This window comes from Periplaneta americana, chromosome 3 (genome assembly GCF_040183065.1).
Source record: "Periplaneta americana isolate PAMFEO1 chromosome 3, P.americana_PAMFEO1_priV1, whole genome shotgun sequence".
Taxonomy (NCBI): domain Eukaryota; kingdom Metazoa; phylum Arthropoda; class Insecta; order Blattodea; family Blattidae; genus Periplaneta; species Periplaneta americana.
The window spans coordinates 131,664,463-131,686,500 of record NC_091119.1 but is presented as its reverse complement, the minus strand read 5'-3'; the positions used below and the strand labels follow the sequence as shown (position 1 = coordinate 131,686,500).

The following is a 22,038-nucleotide window of genomic DNA, read 5'->3' as shown; positions in this document are numbered from 1 at the left end:
AATATATTTGACGTCATTTATAAATTGAATATCCCTACTTTTGTTTATATTGTATCATTTAACTTCACAACAACTAATTACTGAAATCTATTTCAAATTCTATTTGATGTCATGGGCAGCTATGTAATCAGATTTACTGAAATCTGTTTCAAATTCTATTTGATGTCATGGGCAGCTATGTAATCAGATTTACTGAAATCTGTTTCAAATTCTATTCGATGCCATGGGCAACTATGTAATCACGATGTTCTCTTAGAGTTACTGAAATCCATTTCATATTCTACTTGACACCATGGGCAGCTACGTAATCACGATGTTCTCTTAGACTTACTGAAATCTATTTCAAATTCTATTCGATGCCATGGGCAGCTACATAATCACGATGTTCTCTTAGATTTACTGAAATCTTTTTCAAATTCTATTTGAAGCCATGGGTAACTACGTAATCACGATGTTCTCTTAGATTTACTGAAATCCATTTCAAATTCTATTTGACGCCATGGGCAGCTATGTAATCAAGATGTTCTCTTAGATTTACTGAAATCTATTTCAAATTCTATTTGATGCCATGGGCAGCTATGTAATCAGATTTACTGAAATCTATTTCAAATTCTAATCGATGCCATGGGCCACTATGTAATCACGATGTTCTCTTAGATTTACTGAAATCCATTTCAAATTCTATTTGACGCCATGGGCAGCTATGTAATCATGATGTTCTCTTAGATTTACTGAAATCTATTTCAAATTCTATTTGATGCCATGGGCAGCTATGTAATCAGATTTACTGAAATCTATTTCAAATTCTATTTGATGCCATGGGCAGCTATGTAATCAGATTTACTGAAATCTATTTGAAATTCTATTTGATGCCATGGGCAGCTATGTAATCAGATTTACTGAAGTCTATTTCAAATTCCAATCGATGCCATGGGCAACTATGTAATCACGATGTTCTCTTAGATTTACTGAAATCCATTTCAAATTCTATTTGACACCATGGGCAGCTATGTAATCACGATGTTCTCTTAGAATTACTGAAATCCATTTCAAATTCTATTTGACGCCATGGGCAGCTACGTAATCACAATGTTCTTAGATTTACTGAAATCCACTTGAAATTCTATTTGACGCCATGGGCAGCTACATAATCATGACATTCTGTTAGGTTTACTGAAATCCACTCCAAATTCTATTTGATGCCATGGGCAGCTATGTATCACTATGTTCTCTTAGATTTACTGAAATCCATTTCAAATTCTACTCTACACCATGGGCAGCTACATAATCACGACATTCTCTTAGGTTTAGTAAAATCCACTCCAAATTCTATTCGATGCCATGGACAGCTACGTAATCACTATGTTCTCTTAGATTTACTGAAATCCATTTCAAATTCTATTCGACACCATTGGCAGCTACGTAATCACAACATTCTCTTAGATTTACTGAAATACACTCCAAATTCTACTCGATCCCATGGACAGCTATGTAATCACAAAGTTGTTAATCAATTTTCTGCAGTGCTGGGTCTCTATTTGGCACAAGATTCTAATTTTCATTAATAGCTATGACTCGTATTATTAATGCTGTTACTAGTTTCTGTTTCAGGTTTACTAAAGTTCACCACTGCAACTGAAGATTCATTAGGTGATTCACCACTGAAATTCTGGTATGATATCTGTGATGCTGATGCTCTGGAGTTATTACATGCGTTAGGAACATCTGTAGAATTGACAAAACATACTCTGGCTCATGAACAACACTTCCCTCATTCTTTTCTGAATACATTTTTATACAAAAAAATAACTAATTTTTACAGAAATCTTTTTTTCAGAAATGCTTCCTGTTTTCATCTATCTCCTCTCTTCTTTTTTTTCCATATTATGACCCACTGATTCTTATTCTTTAATCACTCAAGATGAGAGTAATGACTTTGTAACTTAAAAGTTAGAAATCACTAAACAAACATTGACTCTCACTCACGCAACATCTACCTTTTTTTATAATATTCTCACAACTAACTTCCAAGAGTACAGTGCAGTAGCTTAAATTATGCTTGTGTCAACAAGTTAATTCTCAATAATGCAACACATTAAAGGTACGGTCACATGTCGCTACTTTTGCAGCGATGCAGTACAAAAAACTGTGCAACTCTTGTACTGCGATGTGTGAACACCGGTGCAACCCGAAATGTAGCAGCTACCGAACCTGCTGCCCGCTACTTTTCCATGCTGCATGTAGCTTAAAAGTAGCGACGTGTGAACAGGGTTCTCAGGGTTGCAGCTGCAGCATTTTTTATATCGGTTTTGTTGAAACTTTTGCTGCGGTTGCAACCAGTGTTACCACCCAGATGTGCCAATGATACTTTTATTGTTTGGATATATTTTAATGTTAAATATGATGAAAATAAATTATTTGTAACAGCTATTAAATACACAATACAGTCTGAGCATAATTGCTGACAATATAATTCATTTTTTAAATTTTCCATAGTGTTGTTCCAAACAGGAGGGTTGCCAATATTGATCACGTGAATATACTGTTGGTTATCATTTAAGTATATAAGCGTTTTTAAAAGCTTTATAGTAAAAATAATGTCAATTTCTGAATACTAGATACGACAGAAAAGCAAATAATAGATAAGAAAGCTTTCGCATAAGTTTCTTAATAATGCGAACATAACCACAAAATGTATATTGAGAAGTCAACACGGAGATGGAAACCTGCAGCATGACTGTGGCTGCAAAGTAGCGCCTTGTGTGTGAACAGACTCGCAACCTCCAGCTGCAACTTTTGCAGCACGAAAAGTAGCGTGCAGCACGCTACTTTTGGCTTATGTGTGAACATGACACGCAACTTTTGCAGCTGCAGTACAAAAGTTGCGCTGCAAAAGTAGCAATGTGTGACCGTACCTTAAGAGTTCGTATTGCTAGCTCTGCTAGCTTATCTCTTTAAAATATTGTTCGTGATGTTTTATATGCTGCATGAAGTCTTTTTCTTTTTCCGAAAAAAAAAAAAAACTTTCCGAAAATTAGGTATTTTTTAAATGAAGAAAATGCTGTCTCTACCAAAGTGCCTCTCTAGGTCCGGACCTATGAAGCTTATTTGGAAATCCAGACCTGAGTGACCTCATGCAATTAGTTTTATGCCGAGTTTCACACCTTCACAACTGCGTATATACAATGGTTGCAATGTCATCCTCTGAGGAAGTCGATATTTTCCTCTTTTGAATTTATGTAAGAAGCAAATTTGTATACTTCCATATTCTGTGAAAACCATTTACTGCAAGTTGGTACACTTTTTAACTGCTTATAAAAATAAAATAAGCGTTGTCCAGGTTGCATCTCCAGCAAATTCTTGAGAAATAATATCTGGATCTAACTCACCAATCCAAAAAGACTAATTTACCTGCTGAATTACTCTGCTTTAGTGCATTGGAAACTATTTTGACTACATATCATCAAGATAGTTGGTTACATGTTTATACTGAAAGGTCATAGATTAACAAATCCAAAAGTACTAGAGCAGGCATCTATTGTGAACTCTTTGCTCTTTATACGAAGCTCAGAAGAGATCATGGAGATTGAGGAATTCAGGCTTTATGTACTGCTTTAATACAAGTTTTATAAGCTGCCATGGTGGTTTAGTGGCTACAGTGCTTGACTTATAATCCTGTGGATCCCAGTGCAATCCCAACATACTCCCAATTTATAACTTGTGTTGGGCAAACTCATGGTCCAGATAACACAGGGGTTTTATCTGGAAGCTCCAGTTCTCCAGTGGCATCCCAACAAACCTCCATCAGCTCACCTCATCGAGGTGTAGTATAGACCAGCCTCCTGTGGCACACACTGAGCAAAGACTCTGTCGATAAATTGTTCTACACAACTGGCTTCATATGGATGAATGACGAACAGCCAAATACTCGTCCTTGGGAGGAGGAGAAGGAAAATAGTTTTATGCAGAAATGTGCCCTATCAAAATCCTGTCATCATATCTAATTAAAAGGAGGATAGCAATGGTAAAAGAAGCTTTTAACAGAAAAAGGAGCATCTTTTGCAGACCTATGGAAAAAGAACTAAGGAAGAGACTGGTGAAGTGCTTTGTGTGGCATGTGGCATTGTATGGGGCAGAAACATGGACATTACGACAAAGTGAAGAGAAGCAACTAGAAGCATTTGAGCCACAGGCGTGGCTCAGTCAGTTAAGGCGCTTACCTGCCAGTCTGAAGTTCCCATCTTGGGCTGATTACGTGGTTGGGTTTTTTCGAGGTTTTCCCCAACCATAAGGTGAATACCAGGTAATCTATGGCGAATCCTCGGCCTCATATCACCAAATACCATCTCGCTATCACCAATCTCATCAACGCTAAATAACCTAGTAGTTGATACAGCATCATTAAATAACCAACTAGAAAAAAAAAGCATTTGAAATGTGGATATGGGGAAAAATGGAGCAAGTGAAATGAATAGACAGAATAAGAAATGGAGCTGATCAGGAAGAGAAAAAGGAATTGGTTGGGTCACTGGCTGAGAAGAAACTGTCTGCTGAAGGATGCACTGGAAGGAATGGTAAACGGGAGAAGAGTTCGGGGCAAAAGAAGATATCAGATGATAGACGACATTAAGATATATGAATCATATGCAGAGACTAAGAAGAAGGCATAAAATAGGATAGATTAGAGAATGCTGGGTTTGCAGTGAAAGATTTGCCCTTGGGCAGAACACTATGTATAGCAGTGGGAAAAAAAAACTAGACCGACCCTTGTTGCTGATTTTCGATTGCTGGCAAAATTCATGTTCTGGGAATAATAAGTAGTAAAATATCACTGCAATCGAAAAGTATTGGGAATAAATTTGAATAAGGAACAGAAAAAAGTTTCCTTCCCAGGCAGGATTCGAACCACGAAAGTCTTAGTTACTAGTCTATTGTGCTCTGGAGTGAACAAGGCTCTGAAATCAGCTGCAAGGGTCGGTACAGTTCTTTTTGCCACTACTGCACATAATTATGTATGTTTAATTCAAAGGTATCAATTCAAGCAGTGATAAACCACACTAGATCTGTTACAGATGTAAAAGTAATAATTCAACCCCTGAACAGTTGTCCTACTATTGATGCCATCTCATTGCAAAATTAGAAAAAAAATGAAGCAGCATATGAAATGGTAAACAAGGGAACTCAGATACTTTAGAACCTGAAGTATCTTTTCACACAGCCACACTTTTTATTTGACACCAATTGCAGAAAGACCAATCAATAAAGCTGACAGAACAAGCAAAAGAGTCACTGAAAGAATGCCATTATTGACACTCCAAATTAGCCAAGAAGAAAGAGAAGATGAGTCTCATTTCTTAATTTGTTCCTTGTTAATTTTTTTAATTGTTCGTCACTAAGAGGTCACTGGAGTAAATTCAAGACCAGCAGTATTAATTCGAGAGGTCAAAACAACTGTGTGATCCTTAAAACTTTAGGGCTTTGTGCAAGATGAGTCTACGAAGTTTGCAGTCTGGTGTCTTAAAAATATGCCAAATGAGAATTTTTGCATTTCCTGAACTAACTTTTAGTTAATAAGTTCCTCAGTTGAATTCATTTTCCAAATAAAATACTGTAAAATAAAGTAACTGTATGATGTTTGTAAACGGTTTCTTCAAAAGGTAAGAAAACAATATTGCACAAGTGTGCTAACTTCTATTATGTATGCTCATAGGACAGTTTTATGACAGCAAATCACATAGCAGTAAACAATCAGTTTTATGAAAATAGTTGTATTACCTTTCTCAGTTATGCAATCTACCTCTGAAAATTTATTTTTATTACCTGTCAAATGTTATTCACCATGCAAGAATGTCTTGGTTTGACATTTGATGTCACATTTTCTCACTCAAAATTCTTACAAATGCTTATAATTAAGATACGAATATGTTTAGAAGAATCAGTTATGCAACACCAACTGCTGGCCTCATGTCCACATGCCTCAGCATATGTGAATGATTATCCAACCAGTACCGTGGTAATGCGTGGTTAGCATGTTGATCCCCCACAATCATTATAGCTGGTTTTTGAAACCATACTTTGCTACTCAATGTGGCTCCCCTAAGTTATCACGACACTGGATGGACACCAGTCCCATAGACTGGTCTAAATTTCATGATAATTTTCTTCTCTTTTGAAGACTAACCAGCACTCATTTCACATATCTGTTCTAAGGCATGATGCTTTAGACCACACAGCTAAGATGTGAGACCATATATTTACTTCAAAAAATAAATTTACCTCATTTTATCCTGAATGAAACTTCCTGATTCTTCAGTCTTGCAAGCTTGTCAGTCCTTTGAAACAATGGCAAACAGCACCCAATTGTAATCAGCAGGGGAAAAAGTCCGATACTTATCTGATAAATTGAGATCTTGGGATACTTCCAACCTTGCATTCAGAGTTCCTTTTTTCTCTAAAAATGCATTTTTTCGCTTGTAGCATGATAGGAACAATAAACAGCATTATACAGGCCAAGAAAATCTTTGCTCCTATGTTAATATAACAATAAAGTAATTAAATACAGTCACAGTATGCAGCACAATATAGAACTGTGCACAAAAATGTTTCGACAACTTTCTAGATTCAAATGAATCCTGTAGAACAAGATTAATCATCTGTCATGTATAAATGTTCATGAAAAAAAAAATTAAATACAATTATGTAATATTTATTATACAATTTCTTCGCTATAAAACAATACAATTACGATAATTATACATATATTTTATGTAACCGGAAGTCATGGTTCACTACAATAAACACATTGTATTTCTTTCTTTCTTTTAATTCCAAGGAAAAGATAATAGGGCTTCAAAAATAGCACTAGATGCCTGCATTGAATAGTAATTGATTAATTTATTTCAGTTTATGTATATAAGTAAATGAAGACATGATAAAATCTCGGTACATTGAAAAGGAATCTTTGATGAGCAAAAATTATATTCAGTGAAGTTTACTCAAGATATTTCTGTTTCATCACTTCAATAACTAACTCGTAACAATGACAACGACGAACTATTTCTCGAGATATTTCCATTTTATGGCATCTTTCCACATTTCTGCAATCACTACCATTTACAAGAAGATAAAACAAAATATTTCTAGAGATGTTTATAAAATCCTTCCACCATTTTTGCGATCAATACCACTCACAGAATTGACATTTATTATGATGGGCAAATTAGTACGAAAATACTGAAAATAAAATACAACTAAAATCTAATGGAATGAAAATTACATTATATGCCAACAGGTACCTACTGTATGCCTGCTAATGAAGACAATGACGATGAAGAGAAATATGTACAAAACTTCGCAAATAGTACTGAATATTTTAAAATAGTATTAATTTGAGTGACATGTAACATACAAGCGAAAGACATAGTGAAGATACTACTGTATTTGTGTTAAATTTTGCGTGATAACTGAAACTTTTAAGCCTTTAAAAGTGGGTTTTAGGAAGAAGTGTATAAGAAAAACAATAGTTTTCATTTAGTATGAGACAATTAAAGGATGCAGAGAATCTGTCAGCAATGGCCATCACTCTGGGTACCTTTCAATTTCAAAGACAGACAGTAGTACAGTCAGAATTAGTGAAATGGTATGATGAAATCATTGACTGAATATTAGAAAAATAGCCATTAATTAAATTTGCGTTTTTATGCTGTACAAAAAAATTAACTGAAATTGTCCGTAAGTGACATGTCATATAAAAACAATTCCATAACAGGAACTTCCAGAATGGGCAGAAAGTGTACCAAATTTAATACTTACTAGCGACCAGACATAAGTTTATGGCTATACACTGAAACCAAAATTCAATTATCCAAGTACAAGTTCGCCATGACTAAAAAATGCAAGATAGTCAGCCCAATGTGAAAACAATTTTATTGGCTTTCTTCAAGCTATCAGGCAATGTTAATCATAAATATGTCGTCCCAAAGGTCAAACAATAAACCAGCACTACTACAAAAGTGTTTTAGAATGACTGAAAGTACAAGTAAGAAGAGAGGAAGATGCGACTCAACAATTCCTGTATCCTGCACCATGGCTATGTGCCAATGCATTGTGCCTTGCTGTTATGCAATAACATTTCTAGCTAAATTCAAGATTTCTGTGCTCAACTACCTTAGTCTCCTAATTTGGCCTCATTAGACTTTTATCTATCTCCAAAGTTTACACAACTCTAAAAGAAAAAAGATTTAATTCTAGGGAAACAATTACAAATATAATTAGAATATGTTCCAAAGACACTATAGAAAGAGAACTTTGAGAAATGCATCTAAATTGGGAAAGTTCGCTGGAATCAGTGTGTGAGCAAGTAAGCATTACCAGAGTATTTACAGCAATAGTTCATACAATAGTGCAATTTTACAGGGAGTGGAGAAAGAGGACATCTTGAATTATTTTAAGACTTCCTGTAGTTCGGTTAAAAAAATGTTTAAACTTCAGATTTTTGTAAATAAAGTTACTTCATCTTTGAGAAATATATTCAACCAGTGAATATAATTTCGAAGTTTGTCACTGAATAACATGCTAAGAATTGTATGAACACAGCAAACAATTCATCACAATTAGCTGTGATGATGATGTGTGCTCAATTCTGTATATTTACGAATATATGTAAATTTATTATTTTTAGAATAAATTACGTATTTACAGAAAAAGCGTACTAAGCACAATGACAATATATTCTAAAAACATATTTACAAAATAGCTTTGCTGAGTTTCATCTGACAGCTCTAGTTCTGGATGCCGGAGTGGGAGTCTGTGCTTTCACATCAGTTTGCATGAGATACCGAACAATTTTAGGGAATTGGGCGAGTTTTATTTTGAGATCACTGGGAAGCATATCCTTTTGATTGTACTTCTTCAGTTGGCCATCTGCATTCTGAACCTGAACACCGTCACTGTGAGTGTTGATGGTGACTTCAGATCCATCATCAAATTGCACTCGAATCTCTCCAGAAGGAAGCTGAAAAAAAAAAAAATTCTTTCATACATTATGGATATGAATTATTACTGAGGATAACTCTGAATCATAAAGAATTAGGTTTGATCCCCAGTAGATCCTGTGAGGTCAAAGGTGCAACGAAGCAGTTATGTGTAATGTTTCCTGCAAGTATGTTTCAGTTTCCCTTAACATTTCACAATTTCAACAACTTCAACAATTCTGATCAGTTTAAAAGGCCCAAGCCACCATAGTGATCTAGTGGCTAGAGCACTCAACTCATAATCCTGTGGACTCGGGTTCGATCCCCAACATTCCCCTGATTTATTACTTGTGTTGGGCAAGTCCATGGTCCAGATAACAGAGGTGTCTTCCCCAGGTGCTTCGGTTTTCCTGTGGCATCCCAACAAATCTCCATCATCTCATTTCATTGTGGTATAACACAGACCAGTGGTTCTCAACCTTTGAAAGATCGCAGCCCTGTAAATACTTTTTCCATAAGACGACGGCCCAGTCCCAACATACTTATCATAAATACCTTTCCAGTTTTTTTAAAGTTCGTACTTTTAACTAACATAATTATTAATAATTAAGTATGGCATAATCTTAGGACTTGGAGTATTGATACACTATGAAAACAGCGTGACATATTGACAAATATTTTAACACTATTTCCAACACTAATTAATATTATGAATTTAAAAACGTGGCATATTAACACAGCAATAATTATAATTTATTGAAAAAGTTACCCTTAGTGCTTCACATATTTTATTTTTTCTTACATCTGAGAATTTTTTAAGCTTTAGTGAGGCTAGTGAGACCTGTTGCTGTCTTCTGTTCATTAGCTTGTTAATTCTGGGTTGAATTAAAGTGATAGCCAAATGGAGACAGTCATAAAGTTGCAGCAAGTGGTTCCTCCGTTTTGCTTTAAGCACGGTCATGGCACAAAATAGAGTTTCACAAAGATATGTAGTGGAAAAACATGTTGAAAGGTTTCTAAGCCTGAAAAATTCCCTATCATTCAAAATAAGTGACTTTATCACTGATACTTGCTACACAGATGTTCAAACGTCTGGATTTAATGTTCCTAATTATGTCAGGTGAAGAATACAATGCGTGCAGTTCTGAGTTGTGTAACTTTCTCCATTCTCCTGTAACTTCATCCCTCTTAGCCCCAAATATTTTCTTAAGAATCTTATTCGAAAACACCCTTAATCTCTGTTCCTCTCTCAAGGTGATAGTACAAGTTTCACAACCATACAGAACAACTGGTAATATAACCGTTTCATAAATTCTAACTTTCAGATGTTTTGACAGCAGACTAGATGACAAAAGCTTATCAATCGAATAAAAATACACATTTTCCATATTTATTCTGTGTTTAATTTCCTTTATCATTTACATTTGTTATTGTTGCTCCAAGATATTGGAATTTTTCCACCTCTTCGAAGGATAAATTTCCAATTTTTATGTTTCCATTTCGTACGATATTCTGGTCACGAGACATAATCATATACTTTGTCTTTTGAGGATTTACTTCCAAACTAATCGCTTTACTTGCTTCAAGTAAGATGCACTTGTATTAATTTTTAAATTGTTTATAAACATTTTCCCCAACAAGTTTCATAAATTAATGTTACAACGTATCAAAGTGGCTAATGTTGCAGTAACTGTGTGAGGCAAGTAAGAGAAAATGCGTTGTGTGGGAAGCATCATTTATGGAGGACCCTGTATAAATAAAACAATTTGTTTGCGTTTTTCTGCAATTGATCTCTCCTGCATCAAAATCATCACAACAGACAAAACACAAATGAATAAAATTCGAGACAAAGTTCTTAAATTAATAAGTGCATGTGAAGGAGACTCCAACAAACTATTTATATCGACATTGTTTATTCTAATTATACAGTAAAATGTACTTTAACTCTTCGTAGAAAGGCATATTTGAATCAAGCTTAAAGCAGAGGGTGTGAAGGGAAGGAGTGTGTTGAGAAGAGAAAAACAGTAAGTTCTGTTCTTATTAGCACATTTGACGTTCTACTGCCTTTCTTCATTCTTAACCTAGACATGGATAATCGAGAGTTTGCTTCATACACTCTTGCAGAACTGATAAGCAGAATATAGCTACGTATATTTTACAGTGTTCTGTTTTGATTTACATATAAATTTTATCCGAAAATAAACTCTCACTTACGTGTGTAGCCCAGCCTATTCCTGGAACATGGACTCTTTTTTCTTCTTTGACAGAGGGTGCTGTAGATGGAACTGGAGAAAACTTTCTATTTCGTCTCAAATCTTGCCCAAATGGCTCTGGTGACTGATGATTGGTAGACAGGACAGATATGTCAAATGAGGGCATCTGTTAACAATAAGTTTCAAACTAATGTTAATTACTAAAATATATATGTGGAGGGTGATGATCTAATCAACAGATATTTATTTCTGATGGACCTACAGATTGTAATAAAGATAACTTGTGACATGAAAATATATGACATCCATTTCTAATTTGACAGTAACCATCATGGTGGCTCAATGCTAAAGCACTGGGCTTATAAGCCGGGGAGTCCAGGTTCAAATCCCTCTCTTCTAACCTGAACTTATAACTTTTGTTGGGTAAGGCCATAGCCCAGGCAACAAAGGGATTTTGTCCAGCTACTCTAGTTCCCCTGTGACATCACAACACTTCATCATCATCATCATCATCATTCATTCATTACAAGTGTAATGTGGATCCACCACCTGTAGTGAGTGCATTCTGGATTAGTGGGGGCAGATAAAAAAGTTAAACGTTTTTCTTCCATTATGTTAATAATATCAAAAGAAGTGCTTATACAAATTTTGGCCACTCGACCGCAATTACGAGGCCGCCCAGAAAGTGATTTTCCCTCGCGCCGTTTACAGAAAAAAAGCACAATTGCATGAAAAGATTTATTGAAACAGATAGATCAATTGTTGCGCTACTTGTCAACATTTCCCTCACTGGAATTGAGACATCTGCCATACTATGGAATCAATTTTGTATCCTTGTGTCATAGAAGTCAGCTGCCTGGGATCGGAACCAGTGTTGACAGTTGTCTGCACCTCTCTGTTGATTCCATGATATGACAAATGTCTCAATTCCGGTGGGGAATATGCTGAAAAATAGCTCAATAATTGCTATGTCTATCCCAATAATTTTTTCCGATGAAATTGTGTTTTCTTTCTGTTAACGGCCCCTGGCAAACTTAATTTTTTTACGGCCCTTGTAATTGCTGTCGAGTGGCCAAAATTTATATAAGCACTTCTTTTGACATTATTAACATGGTGAAAGAAATAAATTTAACTTTTTTATCTGCCCCCATCAGAATGTTTGCTTGTAAGTGGACTACGAGAAATTCTCTGCCTAATACTGCACCAAATCTTTGCATTACAGACACTACTCTGTGATCAATGATCATGTACTGCTTTGCCATAAAAGTGACCCTGCTTGTGTGGACGGAGATGACATAAGTATTGATAACTTATTATTATATCAATGTGTAGTACACCTGCTCTGAAATTATATATGGATCTCTCTATACATTGAAGGTTACTATAAATTACAATTAAGAGATTATAACTAATGTTAATTACTAAAATAACAATAACAATTAAGAGATTAACTTCAGGAATTGATATGTAGAGTGGTGGGGCAAAGTGATCTATGTGCCAAGAAAATCCAAATTCACTTTTACCATCCAACATGATCTATGTTCCATTGCCAATGCATTGCTGTTTGATCTACGGTATCTCCAAATTAATGCTCCTTCTAGTTGAAAGAAGCGTCAGTAGATTGTGCATGATGTATGTCCAATACTATATTATCGCTCAAGGTGATCTATGTGCCTTAGTCTGTGGTTAGGTTATTGAGAAACGTGCAAACATATGTGTGTGTGTGTGTGTCTAATGCCTACCCACTTCACTTGCATGATTCGGGTTCTGCATACTGCGGATTGATGGCAGGACTGTAACCCATTTTTCAAGTTGCACACCACTTCGGCAGGCCATATTATGCATGATTTGTATCTGTGAAAAGTTATGTCGTGTACTAGTGTGAGTGTTTATGTAAGTGTATTGTAGGGAATGGGTGAAGATGATGAAGGTGAGGAGAGGAGAAGGGGAAACCCGGTGCTGACACATAGCCTATCCCTGTCGAATAGCACCAAGGGGGCCTCCAGGCTTAACGTCCTCATCCAACAGACGAATCACTATCAACAGTGACAAATGCCTTCCCTTCATATGCACTGTGGACAGATTTGGGATTTAATCCAGCCATATTAGTGCACAATTTAGTGATTAGAAGTTGTGCACCACGAGCTGAACTAAAGGGTGGGGCTACTCATCAATTAGCACTGGTCAGCTTGATGAGTTAATGACTGAATTTGGTATAATTTTCCTCTATCCAATACCTAATTCCCTCTTTACCCTTTCCTATCCAGTCCTCTGACTGAACTCTTACTTTCTTCGACCCCAACGGCATTAAAGCATTCGAGGCCTAGGGGTTCATTTCCCTTTCCTGCCTCCTCTTTCTACTTTTCTGTTCCTAGTGCTGATCTGCTATGGCACTAAAATCGTCCTCCAGTGGCTTAAGGAGGGAAAGCTGGTGATCAACAAGATCTCCCAGCTAGGTCCAATGGACCCGTCGACCAACAGCAGGTGTGGTCCTCCAGACATTCTGGGGGTTGTGTGTGAATGAAGTAGCCACCAAAACGTTAAAATATGGTGTTCACTTAAATCGGTTACAACTTGCCATTTAACTCCAATATGAAATGAGTACCATTAAGGTAAAATTATCCGGAGGTAAAATAGTCCCCCAATCGGATCTCCGAGCGGGGACTACTTTAATGGTACAGAATCAACTAAATATCTTACAATGGAATGCTGGCGGTATAACTCTCTGCATCAAAATCCACAGTTAATTCCCGATTTACCACGAAAATCGTCTGTAGCTGCATTTAGATTGGCAACAGGCCATGATTGTTTGGCCAAACACCTGCATAGAATTGGAATATATCATTCGAAATTTTCTCGGGCTTCCAGCCAGGTCATAAGTTGGTGATCCACCGACGTTTCGAGGATGTTCATCTTCCTCATCTTCAGGGTTAAGTGATATCTGAGGGTACCTAGCTCCTTAATTTATAGTGCCAGAGGGAGTCAGCCGAGGAGCTGTGCGCCGATTGGCTGTTATTAGTGCGGACCGCGGCGAGAGCGTTGCCGCCGTGTCGTCTTGCTTTGTGCTTTCCGGCTGAATGACCTTGGGTCTCACAGTGGGCTCGGCGGACGAGTTCTCCGCTGATGACAGCCCGTCGTCCGGGCGGTGAGAAATTTAATAGCCGGTGACCATGCCGCGCTTAGTTGGAGACCCGAGTCCCGGTTCAGGTTACCGCGTTCCGCCGCTATGGCCAGGGTTTCTTTACTCTTCTATCCCAATAGCCCGCACACTTTACCAGGACCTCGGTGTTATTCAATAAATTTTTTTTTTGTTTCGATCATGTCACATCTAAGTACATTGACACATCCAAATTAGGTATTACCAAAGCTATGTGGCTATGGATCACCAAAGATCATACAGGGATGGTTCTCTACAAAAGAAAGTATAGTGGAATTGTATTTTGGGAAACTTGTCGTGTGATGAATCACTAAATTGTGCACCAATATGCCTGGGTTAAATCCCAAATCTTTCTGCAGTGCATATGAAAGGAAGGCATATGTCACTGTTGATAGTGATTCGTCCGTCGGATGGGGACAATAAGCCTGGCGGTTGGTGCTATTCAACAAGATTAGGCTATGTGCTGGCACCGGATTTCCCCTTCTCCCTCATTCCCTAAACTACACTTACACGAACACTTAACATACACTCACCCTAGTACACGACAGAACTCTTTACAGATACACATCATGCATAACGTAGTCCGCCAATGTGGTATGCTATTTGAAAATGGGTCACAGTCCTGCCATCTATCTGCAGTATGCAGAACCTGAATCACGCAAAGTGAAGTGGGTAGGCATTAGACACACACACATATATGGTTACTTCTGACTGAGCTTCTGGCTGTTTTGTAAATACATATGCACCTTTATTATCAGGCAGTACATACATCTCACTTGGCAATATGTGTCAGAGGAAGACCAAAAGTTTGTATACATCTGAAGTCTGATTAGTGTAATATGTTACTAGTCAGCAATGTATGCAATGGAGGAGGAAAGGAACTGGCTAGCCTATCCTATTATCTCCTGGCTTAGTTGCCTCATGAGTGATGCTTTATTGGTGTCATTTATGAGGTTCAAACCTGTCTTCGGACAGTTAACTAAACAACAACATATACAGTTCGATATGGAGATAACTTTATTATCACAAACTCCAACACTTTTACCTAAATATTCTTACCATGGGAACAGGTAACATCTTTTTTCCATCTTGAATATTAGTGACATTCTCTTTTCCACCAAAAACTGGTGGAAGGCTTGAACTTGGTCGTCTTCCAACAATTACAGGAAAACAATTGGCATCCTTGACTGGAGTGTCATTCGAAAGCTGAGTCAAAGTTTTCTCCAACAAGAGACAATGTTGGTAACACTGAAATAATAATAATAATAATAATAATAATAATAATAATAATAATAATAATAATAATAACCAATACCATCATCATCAACATCAGTCATGAATTAGCTCTTACGAAACATATTTCTTTATTTCTGCACCATCCAATACTCTTTTGAAAGTTCTTTCTTTTTGCTTGCATTCCACATAATAATTATTATTTCAGGTATTCTGTTTCTGTTCTTCCTCAAAAGATGTTAACTCGAATTATATGTTGTATCTTTAGATTTTGTCCACGGCTGGTTTCACTTTTAATTCTTCTAGAATTTCATTTCTCTTCTGATTGAAATCATTATAGTTACGTACTTTAAATAGTATCTCTACTTGTCTTTTCCTCTCTATCCTATTGAATCTATCTATGTCCATTCACAGGCAAACTTATGTTTATGAATGTAATACAAAACGAGCAAGTCAACCTCCCTTCTTTACTTATGTCTATCTCTCAAGTACATTTGTTTGTCACATACTTTCTCATCTGAAACACACAGTTTTGGGTCCACATCTATTGTAAACTTCTCTATTAAACACTAATTTGACTCTAAGGTCCCCTTTCAAGCAGCACCATTAGAAAGAAATATAACATACCTGCTCAAAGTGATCCCATAATATGTGGGCATCTGCTCGCAACGAACTTGCTTCACTACTGTTCTTCAGAACAGTACTATGTCCATTACTGTTGATAATCTTAATGCCCTCATTAGAAGATTTTGTAATCTTGCCACCTATTTCACGAAAAAATATGACCTTAATATTTATAATCTAAAAACACTCACAAGAAACACGAAATAAGCAATAAATTAATGAATGGAAAGAGAAAATATTTTTGAAAGAAGTTATGTTGTTGTTGTTTTCTAATGCCAGGTGTTTGACAAAGTCATTTGACCTCTTGTACTCCAATATTTTTCAAAGATATTAACATGGTCAGCCACTGAAGCACAGATTTTGAGGTGTTTCGAATCCATTTCTTGGTTTGAGTTGCACAATGGGCAGTTAGGGGACTGATATATTCCAATTCTATTGTTGTTATAATAATTAATAGCATCAATCAAGGTATACAGTGTTTGTTTCTTAAAAAATCCAACATAGAAACTAAATACTGTAAATCAAATACTGAAGAGTTCAACTTTTAACCAAAATTCACATATACAGGATGGAAATGAAATAACCTTATAGCTTTTCAGAGCGAATAGCTCATGTCGTACGTAACAAAAAAAGTGTAATACGATATTGGTGGAAAATTGATAGTTTTCTCAGAAAAAATGTTTCTCCCCCCTCAAATATTTAACACAATCTTATTTGGTAACTACTGTCAATAAGATCGTGATTTTTGTCCATATCGATAGAAAATATAATAAAGAATAATTTATTCCTCTAGCGTATTTACTTTTTAACTTTGCTCTAGAATATGCCATTAGGAAAATTCAGGATAACTCTGAGGGTTTGGAATTGAACGGGTTACATCAGCTTCTTGTCTATGCGGATGACGTGAATATGTTAGGAGAAAATCCACAAACGATTAGGGAAAACACGGAAATTCTACTTGAAGCAAGTAAAGCGATAGGGTTGGAAGTAAATCCTGAAAAGACTAAGTATATGATTATGTCTCGTGACCAGAATATTGTACGAAGTGAAACTATAAAAATTGGAGATTTTTCCTTCGAAGAGGTGGAAAAATTCAAATATCTTGGAGCAACAGTAACATATATAAATGACACTCGGGAGGAAATTAAACGCAGAATAAATATGGGAAATGCGTGTTATTATTCGGTTGAGAAGCTTTTGTCATCTAGTCTGCTGTCAAAAAATCTGAAAGTTAGAATTTATGAAACAGTTATATTACCGGTTGTTCTGTATGGTTGTGAAACTTGGACTCTCACTTTGAGAGAGGAACAGAGATTAAGGGTGTTTGAGAATAAGGTTCTTAGGAAAATATTTGGGGCTAAGAGGGATGAAGTTACAGGAGAATGGAGAAAGTTACACAACGCAGAGCTGCACACATTGTATTCTTCACCTGACATAATTAGGAACATTAAATCCAGACGTTTGAGATGGGCAGGGCATGTAGCACGTATGGGCGAATACAGAAATGCATATAGAGTGTTAGTTGGGAGGCCGATGGGGAAAAAGACCTTTGGGGAGGCCGAGACGTAGATGGGAAGAGAATATTATAATGGATTTGAGGGAGGTAGGATATGATAGTAGAGACTGGATTAATCTTGCTCAGGATAGGGATCAATGGCAGGCTTATGTGAGGGCAGCAATGAACCTCCGGGTTCCTTAAAAGCCAGTAAGTAAGTAAGTAAGCGTATTTCCATAGAATGGGCGGTTTTTGTGTAAATTTAATTTAAAATCTACTAATTTCAAGTCACTGAACATTTAGAAACAGATTGCAACACTGCAGTCATAGAGACAGAGCGCAGTCTTGTCAAGGTCAGTAGTACAAGGGTTGTGGCTCGAGTGGTAATCGTAGCAGTGTCTCCTATAAAAATAATCTACTATGAACTACAACCTTGGGATAGTTACATATGTTACGTTCTTACATTGAATGTTAAATTTAAGATACTCTAAATAAAATCCAGAACTCTGTGTACAATATGTTCTTACTGAAATAGATTCATGTAAGTAGTTTACTCCGAAACTGTAATATAAACATGCTTATTGAAAGATATTCAATTAGCTAATTACATATACATCCCCCCCCCCACTTACATAATGAATAATGCATTCTAAACTAGTGATATTTTTAATATTTTGAAGTGTGGAAAACAGGTTTATAAATATTCGATTTTTAAAATCACTGAAATTACATTATCTTACACTTCAAATATTGCACAAGAAAATATCTACTTCAGTCGTAAATATTGTACAGCACGTAACTGCACCTGAAAAGAAAAAAAAAACTTTTGATGTTTTACTTCTTGGTTCCACTAGAAAACTGTATTATACTGCATAGTGCTGTTGATTGATCAAAATATTTAATCGATTAATCGAGTTTTGATCGAGTTGAAAAAATGTTTTAATATACTGTAATACACTATTATTGTTAAATTTAACTTGTGTTAGGTGATAAGCATAAGCATTAAATTTTGTATATCTGTATATATTGTATCCCTATATTACAAAACAACTGTTTTAATTACTTACTAACATATTTATTACGAGGCCTATAATTTATTGTCAATTTCTCCGAGAATTTTTGAGACAAACATAAATAACAAAAAGTATGAAGACTTACCTAGTTAATACTGCTTCATCCATGATTTTAAATATGTGAGTGCATTCATATACTCGGAATTAAATGCTGCTCTACATTTAGTAACAATGTTTCCTGCATCACTAAACACGAAAAAACTTTTTTTGTGTCAAGCATTTCTACTCAATCGTTCAATTTAAAATCAAACGTTTCACCGAGTTTACCTCTCAAATTCTCCTATGACAAAATGGAGTTTACACTTTTCACAAACCACAGAAAACTGATTTTTTTTCTTTATCAAACTAAACACACAACCTTCATATACAAACTCAGTACAGAAGCTGCAACTGCAAAACTACAGCAGTCAAAACAGAAGACTAACCCGTATTGTAATCGAATTACCAGATTTTAGAAAGAGAAGAAGGTAGTTACACTCTCATTTGCACATAGTGTAGACATAGCTATTTCAAAAGGGATGAGGGGACGAATCCCAGAAAAGTATATATTTCATATGCTGGAAAGATGAGCTGACAACAAGGTGGAAGTTTTCTTGGAAAACCATAAAACTTAATAAGAGTTTCGCATTGTGTTTCAACTTTCAATAGAGGTAGACTAGGTCATTGTTCTCGTATCTCCATCTCTTTCTGAAGTGTTTGTGCAAAGATTTTTCCTTCGCTACCTGGTTTACAGTTAGAAAATAACAATACTATTGTGCTTTTAAGTAAGCAATTTCTGAGAGAGAAATATTGTCGGAATTTTTAGTATGAGTTTGTATTAACAAAATAATAATTAACATCAACTACAACCGATTAATTTTAATTGACTCGATTATTCAATTAAATATTTTTGACTGATTAATCTCACAACAGAAATCGATCGATTAATCGATTAAAATCCCACAACACTAGTATTATAGTACTGCAATAATGATACACTTTTAAAAAATAAACTCAATCAGCAGTAAAACAAAAACAAAAAAAACTTTGTATCTTCTGAAACAGACTACAGCCAATGTTTGTAGTATGTTTACTATGACAAGAGACTAGCAACTAACTTTCGAGCAATCGAACTCTCAGCTGAACTGTCAATCATCTCATCACCATAGAAAAGTCGAAAAACTGCTATGGCAAATGACATCTATGGTTTACTTTGACATGCCTTACCTAGGAAGACAGCTCTTAGTTCGTTGACGTCTTATGAGAAGAAAGACCACTGTGTTAGTGGCGATGTTGCCAGACTGCTTAAAGTTCCAATTTAATTTTCTTATTAATCGTGTATTTAATCACAAAACATAATATAGGCTTTCTATTCATTTAAGTGTACCCTATCGTTCCTTTAAAGCTGCAGGGTTATTTCACTTCCACCCTGTAGATATTCTTAATTTACATTTCATGCAATGACATTGAAAATGATTTCATCATTAACTTGCAATACATGACCATAAATTAACACTTCTATATTTTTATTCTTGATTCCTTTTCAGTCTTTTACACATTGGGGATTGTCTATTTATGGTACCAATAGCCCAATTATACCTTGCAAATCTGTTTTCGTTATCACAAGCCAGTGTTATTTTAAGACTGATTTTTTTTTATTTCCAAGTCACTTAAAAAATATATATATATTATTATGAAATAATGAACATGCTGGTATGTTTTTCTACGAAATTTAAAGAATAGAAGAAATGAGTTTATAAACAATCACTTTTTAGATGATATGAAACTTTCAAGGCAACCATCATTCCATATAATAGAAATTCTGTATTAAGAAATTAAGTGTTGTAAGAGAAAGGGTACCAAGGAAATAAGCTGAATTTTATATTATCAATACACAGTTCCACATTCCCCAGTCAATTTCAAAATAATTTTTAAGTGAGGGAAATGACTATTAATCATTAAACCGGCCGTACCTTATAGTGTCTTACCTTCATAAAAACACACTTCAAAGTCTGGATCAGGATCATTTTCCATCAGTAAACACTTTGCTTTATTACTATAGAAAGTGATTTTAGGAGTTTTAGCTTTCACCAAATTAACAAACCTAAGATGAAGAGCAGAAATAAATTTAAATAATAAGAAAACAAAAACGACCATGGAAAACACAAAGCCTTAAGTACAGTTCACCTAACTTGAAAAATAAATAAATAAATAAATAATAAAACATAAGAATAAAAAATAATACAGTTCAAAGAACTTACAATTATTTCTTCCAAACTAGAAATTGATCAAGCTCAAATCAATTACAGAAAAAAACATTTGATTACAGAAAGTAGGGGTAAGTGATATTTTATGACAATTAAATTAATTAATTGTAAAATTTTAGCCTGAAATCAAATTGGTAGATTTTGTCATACAATGTTATAATAATATTTATATTGTCAATAAGTCTTCCAAAGACATTTTCAAATAATAAGATTTGACACACCTTGAAGCATACAGATACTTCTTCCAATGTTTCTCTGGCAGCGACTCAAAGCTGTAAATAGCATCAGCTCCTTGTTCAGGGAGACTAGGTGGTGAATCTGCTACATTACAGCCACGACCACTGTTAGGTCGATACAACACAACCTGTACCAACATGTTCCAATTACAAAAGAAGAATTTCTTGTCTCAAGACATTTTAATTTTAGTGAATTTAATAACAGAAAAGTGAACTGAGACTGAAAATATGAGGGTGGATCGGAAAATAATGCACAATAATCTTTTTTCTGCGTTGGTATTGCAGCTGGGATGTTGACATTTCACCAAGACATAATTTGAAATTTTCACTGCAAACACAATTTGTTTTGCAACTCTAACGAGAGAAGCATAAACTATGCAACAAAGATGGCGTGCATGTTACTGTCGTCAACTTGTGAAGAGCAGCGAAGTGTTGTGTAATTTTTGTGGGCTAAAGGACATAACCCAAGTGAAATTCACAAGCACTGTAGCAACATCTCCAGGTGGTGCACATTCTTCGCAGACAACAGTGAGAACCTTTGTGATTCACTACATTCTGGGCAGTCGGTAACAGTGCAATGTCACAAGCATTGAGGTGGCAAATTTGAATGACTGGGGGATCCAACTACGAACCTTATCATCTCAGCAGTTCAACATTTCATATGATGCAGTGTATGATATCGTGTATGACATATTGAAATTTCATAAAGTTAGTGCCCACTGGGTGCCTAAGAACCTGACAGACGACCACAAGGGTCAGGGAATGATTACATGCTTGGACCACTTAAGG

General features: G+C 35.6%; 1 protein-coding gene across 1 annotated transcript in view; it reads right to left on the bottom strand.

Annotated features, from left to right (window-relative positions):
- Nucleotides 1–8,711: 8,711 nt before the first annotated feature.
- SAK (Sak kinase) overlaps nucleotides 8,712–22,038 on the bottom strand; it is a 42,532-nt gene continuing 29,205 nt past the window's right edge. Inside the window, exons 10-15 of the mRNA XM_069821625.1 lie at nucleotides 21,235–21,377; nucleotides 20,735–20,850; nucleotides 16,203–16,339; nucleotides 15,402–15,590; nucleotides 11,187–11,351; nucleotides 8,712–9,013 (exon numbers count right to left, since the gene is read on the bottom strand). Of these exons, the coding sequence (XP_069677726.1) occupies nucleotides 8,768–9,013; nucleotides 11,187–11,351; nucleotides 15,402–15,590; nucleotides 16,203–16,339; nucleotides 20,735–20,850; nucleotides 21,235–21,377 (996 nt within the window). The 3' untranslated portion in view covers nucleotides 8,712–8,767. The remainder of the gene's footprint in view (nucleotides 9,014–11,186; nucleotides 11,352–15,401; nucleotides 15,591–16,202; nucleotides 16,340–20,734; nucleotides 20,851–21,234; nucleotides 21,378–22,038) is intronic.